Here is a 10,868-nt window from a genome sequence, read left to right on the forward strand (position 1 = left end):
CTGATTTCTATATGCATGCTTCTCTCTCTGCTCTGTGGCAGGGTCAGCTCATAATGACTACAGGACCTAAGCCAGAGAGTAACCACAGCCTCAACCCTGCGTCTGTAGCTTCTCGGATTTTAAAAGCCTTGGTGTGACAGCTCCTGTTTGTGGACATTCTAGATTAACTTTTCTCTACTTTAACTCTCCGAGTCATCTCCAGTTTCAGTAAGTCCGATCAATTCCATAAACTGAAAAACAGTCACCTGATAAAAATACATTCTCAATATACTCCCAGATCTGCCATGGCAAAGGGGCAACTTTTAACTGTCCCTCCTAGATTCTAGGCTTGCACAGGCCTGCTGTCCAAAAGAAACATGTATATGCAGCTGCAGTCTCCATTCACTAAGGATGCTCTCAAATCTCCAAAAACTGATTAGGTTAAGACAGTTTTCTTGCTATGTATCAAGAGGATTAATGATGCCAAGCTGGCCTAGAGGAGTCTAATTTCTCTCCTCTGTTTTCCCAGATATGTATAATCTACATTTTCATCATAGATCTAGAGATGAAAGACCTGATCTAATATTGAAAGTCATTGATGCTGGTAGATGATCCTAAGTCTCAGTGAGCAGTGAGTGCACCAGATCACTACATGGATACCTGGTAGTCTGAGACACTGATCATGCACATCTCAAACAACTGTACATACACATCTCCTGATATCTCTCCACCTAATTGGAGGTGAGCCTGTTCACCTAACACAGCACATGCCCTGGAAGGACTAAAGCCACATGCAGGAGTTGTGGTGATGACTCATAAGTTAGAGCTTCTGCTGCTTTCTCAGAAGAACTACATGGTGCTGAATAATGTTTTACAACAGGGAATGTGATTCCTTCTTTTGAACTCTAAGGGAACTGCACTCAGGAGGGGCCACAGACATACAGTAGAAAAAACATCCTTTGACATAAATGATAAATGTTAATCTAATGGGCAACAAAGAACACAGCAAATGTATCGTCAAGGACAACAGCATTTATCAAAACCTATTTCCCAAAATGACTTGGAAGGTCATTGTCTCTGTGGTTAATATTGATGCTGTATTGCATGAAAAATTGAAGAACATGGTTCTCAATTAGAATCACCTCTATATTCCTTTGTGAATGTTGTCATTTCCTCAGAGGCTCTACAGAATTGACTGTATATTACTTAGTATCTGGTGGACACCGTCAATAATGAATGTGTATTGTAGACAGATATATCCTAGGATTATCAACACCAATGACTGCATAGTTAAAGTATGGTAGTTATTACATTGTAAATTGTTCATGGAAAAAGGCCCATTATGCTAACAAAAGACACTATTACCCTGTTTACTCCTTAGTGGCTTTGAATTCACTATTTTGAACAGGCTGTATGGAACCTGTGGGAATCCATCTGTAGTTGTGACATGTAGGTCTATAGGAGGGGACAGAATCCTTGAATAAGGAAGATGGTCTTAAGAGTCGAGAGTTACAAATCAATTTTTATTCATAAGCAATACAATGTTCAAAAAATGGGCTTTTAATGGACAGTTTGCACAAAAAGTTAAATGTCTTATCAAATATGAAAAGCAGGACCAATAACATATAACTAACTTTAACATGAAGAAAAACTAAACAAATAAAAAATTATTCAATGGAAACAATGAGAAAAATTAATTCTATTCAGCTGCTTCTTACTAACTCTTTAGAAGTAGAGTCCTGGAGCCTGTTTCTCTCATAAGACACTTGGTAACAAGGCAGTCAAGTCAGTTCTCCCTGAAGTCGTGGTGTCAGTTCATGAAAGGGATTAATTCCTCAACCAGACAGGATGACTTAAGTTATGGACTCTGAACACTGTTGAAATTACCTAAGAGGAAGAATATTGGTCCAAAAAAATGCTGTGGCTGTTGGTCAGTGGGGCACTCCTGAGAAAGCAACTCATTCTTCAAGAGGTTGTATTCTTGGAATGTGTCCAATTCCAGCTCTCTTGTAGCTTCTGAGACCTGGGAGAGGAAGGCACTTATTTAGACACTGATTTGGTGGGGACATGCATGCCAGCTGTCAGATTGGTGACTCCTACAACCTCAGTTCTATTGGACAGTCAACATAGACCTTTAGCTCAAATCATGGCTGCTAACACTAGAGGTCGGGGAAGATATCCACCAACCCTCACAGAAACGTGGGCTGACAAGCTGCTATTCAGACATCCTCCAGTGAAAATGAAAGAACAGGGCAATAGGAAAATACCTCATTGGGTTGCAGGAAGAAAGAAGAAGGCCACATGCCACCCAGGCCAAAGACACAAACAAGCACACAGTTGACATTTGCTCTTGGTTCTTATCCCTGGATGGTGCTTCCAACTTAGGAGGACATATGGTACCTGCATTACCTTTGTCCCAGGCCCTAGAACTTGTTCAAAGCTCTGCATTGCATCCAGTCTATCGAAAGGGCATGCAGTAATGGAACATGTTATTCATCTTTCACCATTACTGGACTGCAGTTCAAAAAGAGTAGCAAGGCATACTTGCCAAGTATTCAGTGTCTCACAGGTAATATCCCAGAACATATGTGCATAGACAGAGCAATGAGAAACTACATCACATGAGGTGGTTGGCTGGTTGGGAGAGTAAATTAGAAAGGTGGTAAGGGAAAGCAAATATGTATCAAACTGGCCAATGGTATCAGACAATGTTAATATGACTCAGCTGCTTGTCCCTACCGGAATTTGTTGGGTCTGGAAGTTGCTGGTCTTCTCCTGTTTGTCGTTATTTTCAAGGTTCAAGTCCAGCAGGTATTTCTGTAGAACTGCACAATCAAGCTGTACCACATTGCTCTCCTGCTTCAATGTGACCAACTTCTTCATGAGACTCTTCTCTGTCTGGATCTGGCTGTGCAGGTTGCTGGAAACACACTCTGCACAGTAAGATTCTGTAGTTTCCTCCACCCATTCCTACTACCAAGTCTCACTAATGCCACCAGGACCCAGATACCCATAAAGAGTATATAGAATCCACATAGATACATATACGGCTGCTGCACAAATAGCAAATAGCCAATTTGGGGAACAATATGTTGTTCCTGCTGCTCAAACTCCAATAAGGGTATATGTCTCTTCAAAAGAACAAGGGATCTACATCTATCCATGACATCCCAATGCATGGGGCATCATCTATTAGTAACGGGCAGATACCCTCATTGTATCTCAATAGAACCAAGTGGAGGTCATAATAACCATGTGTTCCATCACAATCTGGTCTGTAAAACCGTGCCTGAGCCCAGAGGCCCATGGAAACCTAATCACCCCCTCATGACCTGTATTACTACTGTTCCATGTAAAGCCTTCTGAAGATGCCCAGACAATGCTGGGATCAGGAAGAATCTATTATGTAACTGACTACTGATTACTAAAGTCCCTAAGCACAGTGATGATTGAACCAGAGACGAGATGCAAGCAGAGCTGCAGACTCTCCCATCTAGAACAGAGACAGACATGGCCATTCCACAATTGATATCCTCCTTTCTGACCAGTACTGACCAACAGAAGTTAATCTCCTTCTTGAGCTCCTGGAAACTTGGAGGGATCTCAGTGCTCTCCAACTGTAAGTCGTGTAGTAGCAACATGACCCCCTTCTCCTTTATCTTCAATTTTTCATGAATGGGTTTTGTCTAAAGTAGGGCCTGGACACAGGAAGATAAATCTCAATGAACACGGGCTCTTAGGAATAATGAACATAGGATGGGCACTGTACTAGCTCAGCCCTGGAAGGACACATTCTGAATTCTACAGAATGGGTTCTTCTTCAGCTTTGTAAAGTTGTTATTCTGGGCCCAGGAGACAAGAACGTAGGAATCTAGATGGAGGGTGTCCTGGATCCCTTTGTTCACTCAGGAGGACTGGATGGACAGTCAAACAAGTTATGCTCTCAAGAGCCTAAGCCACAGCTCTTTGTCCTCCAGAAACCTGGGATTTCATTTTTTTCTATTTTTAAAATAGGAATTCTTTGTCCTCAATAACTAACACAGTAAGAGCAGACTTACACATAATTCTGGAAATGAGACCAGATATCTCCACAGCTTTATAATCTGCCAGAGCTTTTCCAGTGTATAGACAAATTTGACCATAGAGGAAAAGAACTGTGCTGTTTAAAGAGGGGTTTCCAAAACTCAGCACTCACCTCAACATAAAACTGTCATACAGGTAAATACTCAGGGCAAACCACAGAAATATGGATTACAAATTTGGAGGAATTTACAAATATATAAAGGGTGTACATATGCATGTGAATGTGTGCTCACAGGGACACAGATGTTTCCATATTTGTCCCAACACACCAACAAGAAGAGAAAAGTTAACAGAGTGAGAGAATAGAAAGTGAGACAAATATGGAAACGGAGAGCACAATGAGAATCAGAAGGAATGCAGGTGAGGTTACTGTCTCAAATCATAATGCACACAGACAAGAAGGAACAGGCCTGAGCCTCAGGCCTTCTAGTAAATCACTGAGATGAACAATGTGCATCCTGTCCTCTCAGGCTGCTGTCAGGAGATTCTAGCACTCTGTTGACTGTGAGGCAAGTACAAAGTCTCGACATAAACTCAGTACCTAAAATCTCACAGAGCCACTACCTCTCAAGGGTTTTCCAAATGCACAGTGGGGACTCACTGTTCACTGCCTCTGTTTTTGAATTTTACACTCAGAACACAAGTTAAGCTTTTTAGTTGGAGGAAGTAGAGGAGTCCATTTCCCTTCTCACTCCTGACCAAACTTCAGGTTCTTTCTCTCCTGTGAGAAGTATTTTGGGACATGAAACTGAGCAGAGGTATGTTCTGGAGGCACAACTTTCTAGAATTCACAACCTTAAATGGATGAGGGTGACAGTGCAGGCCCATGACTGATACCACAGGATTTGGAGCAGTGCATATCTCTTGTTCATGGATCCCTCCGTTATGTAGGTCAGGCGATCTCTCAGCTCATTTCTCTCCTTGGTAACAAGCTGTAGCTCTCTAATAATTCTCTTCCTTCTTGTCCTGCTCATTGCTTAAGACAGTTGCAGGGGTCAATGTCTGTTTGACAGTCTCTGTAGGTAGAAGAACTCATGTGAACCTGCATCAGGAGAATTCATAGCCTCTATATAGGCCACACTGAGGCCCAAAGAAAAGCAGGACATGCCTGGAAGCTAGTGTGACCACAAAGAGTTTGGTCCAGGCTGGAGATGCCTGGGAATCTCAGCTGTTCCATCACTCTATAGAGACCAAGAGATATCAACAGCCAGCTGTTTCCTCTGCACATGCCTTTGAATACCACAGATATGGCTACTCCTGGATTATCAACTGTTCAAGGTACATCTTTGCTTCCAAGCCCCGAGTCTTGTGGTTTTATAAGTCAGATGATAAATTCATCATCAATACATACTTGAGTGCTCAGATGATCTGATGTTTTTACCCTCTTATTCTAGGTGCATAAGTTTTGATTAAAAATCCATGCAGCAGAAAAAGATGGTCAAGAATTTATGCTACTGGAATGCCAAACGTCACTGGAGTTCCCTTAGTATTCAATCTGTGTCTTGGTCTAACTCTCTGATAATTTTGGGTACGCTGAAAAAATGTTTGCCACCCACAATCTCTTATAAAAATCTCTGTATGGCCCTCCCAGGGCAAAAGAGGTCAGAGAAGTTCTAAGGACACACTCTAGTTTTCAGGACCATAATTATCTGCCAGTTCCTACACTCAGATAGCCACTGACTTTAAAGAAGTAATAGGAATGAAGTGTATTGATGCCATGCCACAAATTCAGATAAGTTAGACACTCCATGGCTCCTGATGGTCTTATTAAACCCAATGTACCATCACCAATGCACTGTAGAAGTAAAGGCAAGGAGTATTCAATTTAACAGTCTTGTCATTGCTGTATACTGCCTTAAGGGATAGAGAAGATAGTCTTCTGAAAACCTTGACTTTCAAGAATTGAAATCATAGAAAATCATTTGCTTTGCAGAGGCTCCTGTTCTTTTGCCCCACTGCTAGAACGGTCAGCTCAAGCCCCACCCCTGAGAGGATGAGGCACATATCCTGCCCAGGACTTACTCTGCATTCCCCAGGACCACCTCCTTTGTCTTCCATTACTGTGAGGTGAAAGTCCACCTTCCTTTGCCTTCACTCTTGTCTCTCCAGAATCTACCTTCACCCGCCCCAACCACTTGTGCAATTGGTCCAACATGCCTGTGGATGAATCCTTCATACAGTGGCTGAGAGACCTTAGCAAACTGCTTGTTACTACAACACTGGTGACATCACAGGAGATGTCTCCAGGAGAAAATAGAATGTCCAAGAAGGAATTATTGATGTCATGGGGAACAGAATAGCCTCCCTGCTAATATTCTCCCTATACTTACCAGAAAAGAGGGACCCTATCCAGGAGACATTCCTGGGGATTATCCACAGAGTACCTCCTGCTTCCAAATTCAGATTCGCTTTAGACTTGATTGGATAAAATGTAATTCATATGTATCTAAATGAGTGTTTCTTTTGCAAACCCTGCCCAGCATTCTTACATTCTAATTCAAATTCTCGTCCTGCAATATTAGCCATTAAAATCTGAGATATCAGACCTGTTTTTCTATGCAGCCAAAAAGTTCCCCTGTCTCATTATGTAAAGGTGCATGAAAACACATCCAACAATTGCCTGCAATGTAGGATTCTATGTGGGCGTGTGTTAGTGGTACACTCAAGAAGCCTTGTGCTTAGCTTTACTTGCTTTAGTAGGAGAACTGGACTCTGATAATGCCAAGTATTTGGGTTTTTTTGTTTTTTGTTTTGTTTTCTGTGTGTTTATTTTTTCCTCTCTTTATTAAATTTGGTATTTCTTATTTACATTTCAATTGTTATTACCTTTCCAGGTTTACTTGCCAACATGCCCTTAATCCCTCCCCCTCCCCTTCTATATGGGTGTTCCTCTCGCCATCCTCCCCCAATTCCCAACCTCCCCCCAACAATCCCATTCACTGGGGGTTCAGACTTGGCAGGACCAAGGGCTTCCCCTCCCACTGGTGCCCTTACTAGGCTATTCATTGCTACCTATGAGTTTGGAGCCCAGGGTCAGTCCATGTATAGTCTTTGGGTAGTGGCTTAGTCCCTGGGAGCTCTGGTTGGTTGGCATTGTTGTTCGTATGGGGTCTCAAGCCCCTTCAAGCTCTTTCAGTCCTTTCTCTGATTCCTTCAATGGGGGTCCTGTTCTCAGTTCAGTGGTTTGCTGCTGGCATTCACCTATGTATTTGCTGTATTCTGGCTGTGTCTCTCAGGAGAGATCTACATCTGGTTCCTGTCAGCCTGCACTTCTTTGCTTCATCCATCCTATCTAGTTTGGTGGCTGTACATGTACGAGCCATATGTGGGGCAGGTTCTGAATGGGTGTTCCTTCAACCTCTGTTCTAAATTTGCCTCCCTATTTCCTCCTAAGGGTATTCTTGTTCCCCTTTTAAAGAAGGAGTGAAGCATTCACATTTTTGTCATCCATCTTGACATTCACGTGTTCTGTGCATCTAGCGTAATTCAAGCATTTGGGTTAATATCCACTTATGAATCAGTGCATACCATGTGTGTTTTTCTGTGATTGGGTTACCTCACTCAGGATGATATTTTCCAGTTACATCCATTTGCCTATGAATTTCATAAAGTCATTGTTGTTGATAGTGGAGTAGTATTCCATTGTGTAGATGTGATACATTTTCTGTATCCATTCCTCTATTGAAGGGCATCTGGGTTTTTTTCCAGCTTCTGGCTATTATAAATAAGCTATGAACATAGTGGAGCATGTGTCTTTGTTATATGTTGGAGTATCTTTTGGTTATATATCCAAGAGAGGTATAGCTGGGTCCTCAGGTAGTGCAATGTTCAATTTTCTGAGGAACCTCCAGATTGATTTCCAGAATGGTTGTACCAGTCTGCAATCCAACCAACAATGGAAGAGTGTTCCTCTTTCTCCACATCCTCGCCAGCATCTGCTGTCACCAGAGTTTTTGATTATAGCCATTCTGACTGGTGTGAGGTAGAATCTCATGGTTGTTTTGGTTTGCCTTTCCCTTATGACTAAAGATGTTGAACATTTCTTTTGGTGTTTCTCAGCCATTCGGCATTCCTCAGCTCTGAATTGTTTAGCTCTGAACCCCACTTTTAACAGGGTTATTTGTCTCCCTGCTGTCTAACTTTGTGAATTCTTTGTATATTTTGGATATGAGCCCTCTATCAGTTGTAGGATTGGTAAAGATCTTTTCCCAATCTGTTGATTGCCATTTTATCCTAACAACAGTGTCCTTTGCCTTACAGAGCTTTGCAGTTTTATGAGATCCCATTTGTCAATTCTTGATTTTAGAGCATAAGCCATTGGTGTTTTGTTCAGGAAATTTTCTCTAGTGCCCATGTGTTCGAGATGCTTCCCCTCTTTTTCTTCTATTAGTTTGAGTGTATCTGGTTTGATGTGGAGGTCCTTGATCCACTTGGACTTAAGCTTTGTACAGGGTGATAAACATGGATCAATCTGCATTCTTCTACATGCTGTCCTCCAGTTGAACCAGCACCATTTGCTGAAAATGCTATCTTTTTTCCATTGGATGGTTTTGGCTCCTTTGTCAAAAATCAAGTGACCATAGGTGTGTGGGTTCATTTCTGGGTCTTCAATTCTATTCCACTGGTCTATCTGTCTGTCTCAGTACCAATACCATACAGTTTTGATCATTATTGCTCTGTAATACTGCTTGAGTTCAGGGATACTTATTCCCCTGGAGGTCCTTTTATTGTTGAGGGTATTGTTACCTATCCTGGGTTTTTTGTTATTCCAGATGAATTTGCAAATTGTTCTGTCTAACTCTCTGAAGAATTAGATTGGTGTTTTGATGGGGATTGCATTGAATCTGTAGATGGCTTTTGGTAAAATGGCCATTTTTACTATATTAATCCTGCCAATCCATGAGCATGGGATTGTTGCTTCCTGTTATATTTGTGTTTGGATGTGAGATTATGTTTGTGCTTGTCTTCTGTTTGTTTTGTTGCAAAGTGATTAGTTTCTTGCTTTTTCTAGGGTGTAGCTTGACTCCTTAGTTTGGGCTTTACCATTTATTATCCTATGTAGGGCTGGATTTGTAGAAAGATATTGTGTAAATTTGGTTTTGTCATGGAATATCTTGGTTTCTCCGTCTATGTTAATTGAGAGTTTTGCAGGATACAGTAACCTGAGCTGGCATTTGTGTTCTCTTAGGGTCTGTATGACATCTGTCCAGGATATTCTGGCTTTCATAGTCTCTGGTAAGAAGTCTGGTGTAATTCTGATAGGTCTGCCTTTATATGTTACTTGACCTTTTCCCCTTACTGCTTTTACTATTCTTTCTTTGTTTTGTGCATTTGGTGTTTTGACTATTATGTGACAGGAGTTTTTTTTTTCTGGTCCAATCTATTTGGAGGTCTGTAGGCTTCTTGTATATTTACAGGCATCTCTTTCTTTATGTTGGAGAAGATTTCGTCTATGATTTTGTTGAAGATTTTTACTGGTCCTTTGAGTTGGGAGTCTTCAGTCTCTTCTATACCTATTATCCTTAGGTTTGATCTTCTCATTGTGTCCTGGATTCCTTGTATGTTTTGGGCTGGTAGCTTTTATATTTTACATTTTCTTTGACAGTTGTTTCAATGATTTTTATGGAATCTTCTGCTCTTGAGATTCTCTTTTCTATCTCTTGCATTCTCTTGGTAATGCTTGTATCTACCGCTCCTTGTCTGTTCCTTTGATTTTCTATATCTAGGGTTGTCTTCCTTTGTGCTTTCTTTATTGCTTCTCTTTCCATTTTTAATTCTTTTACCTGTTTGTTTTGTTTTCCTGTAATTCTTTCAAGGATTTTTGCATTTCCTCTCTATAGGCTTTTACTTCTTTATTTGTGTTTTCCTGCATTTCTCTAAATGTGTTCTTTATGTCTTTCTTGAAGTCCTCTATCATCATGATCAAATGTGATTTTAAATCTTGATCTTGCTTTTCTGGTGTGTTTGGATATTCAGTGTTTGCTTTGGTAGGAGAATTTGGCTCCTATGATGCCATGTAGTCTTGGTTTCTGTTGCTTGGGTTGAAACATAGGATTCCCCTCTACCATACAAGGGACGGCAACAGCAAATTTCCTCATACACACCTCCAATAACATCTCAGTTTGATGCACATAAGCCATCAAGAAGACCTCAACAGCACAATCCCTAAAGTTTTATTCCAAATGACCAAGATTACTATGCCAGAACTCTACTCAATGCCAACACGTTGGCCTTTACAGGTCATTGGTAAACTTTATCACTTGACTGACCTTGTTTCAAAGCAGCATCCTACACTTTTTTCCAAGAAAAAGTACATAATTTATTATATAACCTTTTTCAAATCTAAACTTCATATATGTAAATGGCCAAGTTTATATAACACACTACATTATATAACCCCATAATATTTCAGCATATTTAGTACTGGTTAGAGCAGAAAGGGAAGATTCTGGATGACATTGAAAGTTCTATCTTCTCTGTGTACAGCAACCCACTTTGGCCTGGTCCAAGTCAGTGATAAACTTCCCAGTATTTTTCCCATCACAGTTTTCCAATTCTGCTCAATTAACAAGTTGAAAAGCAAAACAGATCTCAAGGGCATCAATTTCCACATCTTCATGGGGCAAAGTTTTATGGACTCAACAGAAATGACCCAGGCATGATGAAAGGGACATATAAATGACAGAGTACCGCCGTCTAGGGTCTGTTGCCGTTTTCTCCTGTACATGTAATCTGATGTGAGCAGGGAGAAGGAGGCAGGAAAGGACTGCCTTTACTGACAATACATTTGTATAACATCTGATCCC

At 41.0% G+C, this 10,868-nt stretch overlaps 1 protein-coding gene across 1 annotated transcript; it reads right to left on the reverse strand.

Annotated features, from left to right (window-relative positions):
• Window positions 1-1,490: 1,490 nt before the first annotated feature.
• LOC147994735 (uncharacterized) lies at window positions 1,491-3,682 on the reverse strand. The gene is made up of 3 exons (XM_087659687.1): window positions 3,535-3,682; window positions 2,719-2,899; window positions 1,491-2,002 (listed from the first exon to the last, which is right to left on the reverse strand). Exons 1-3 carry the CDS (start codon window positions 3,618-3,620, stop codon window positions 1,838-1,840), a joined length of 432 nt encoding a protein of 143 aa, XP_087515813.1. The 5' UTR covers window positions 3,621-3,682; the 3' UTR covers window positions 1,491-1,837.
• Window positions 3,683-10,868: the final 7,186 nt, after the last annotated feature.

Source organism: Rattus norvegicus, chromosome 4, assembly GCF_021556685.1.
Source record: "Rattus norvegicus strain SHRSP/BbbUtx chromosome 4, alternate assembly SHRSP_T2T, whole genome shotgun sequence".
In the NCBI taxonomy this organism is placed as follows: domain Eukaryota; kingdom Metazoa; phylum Chordata; class Mammalia; order Rodentia; family Muridae; genus Rattus; species Rattus norvegicus.

Bases quoted from the DNA above. Each gene is read 5' to 3' on its own strand.
- LOC147994735 (XM_087659687.1), bottom strand. From the start codon at position 3,620: ATGTTGCTACTACACGACTTACAGTTGGAGAGCACTGAGATCCCTCCA. The intron at 2,900-3,534 runs GTCAGTACTGGT...GTGTGTTTCCAG, and splicing joins AAGGAGATTAACTTCTGTTG to CAACCTGCACAGCCAGATCC. The intron at 2,003-2,718 runs GTAGGGACAAGC...TTCCTCTCCCAG, and splicing joins TCCAGACCCAACAAATTCCG to GTCTCAGAAGCTACAAGAGA.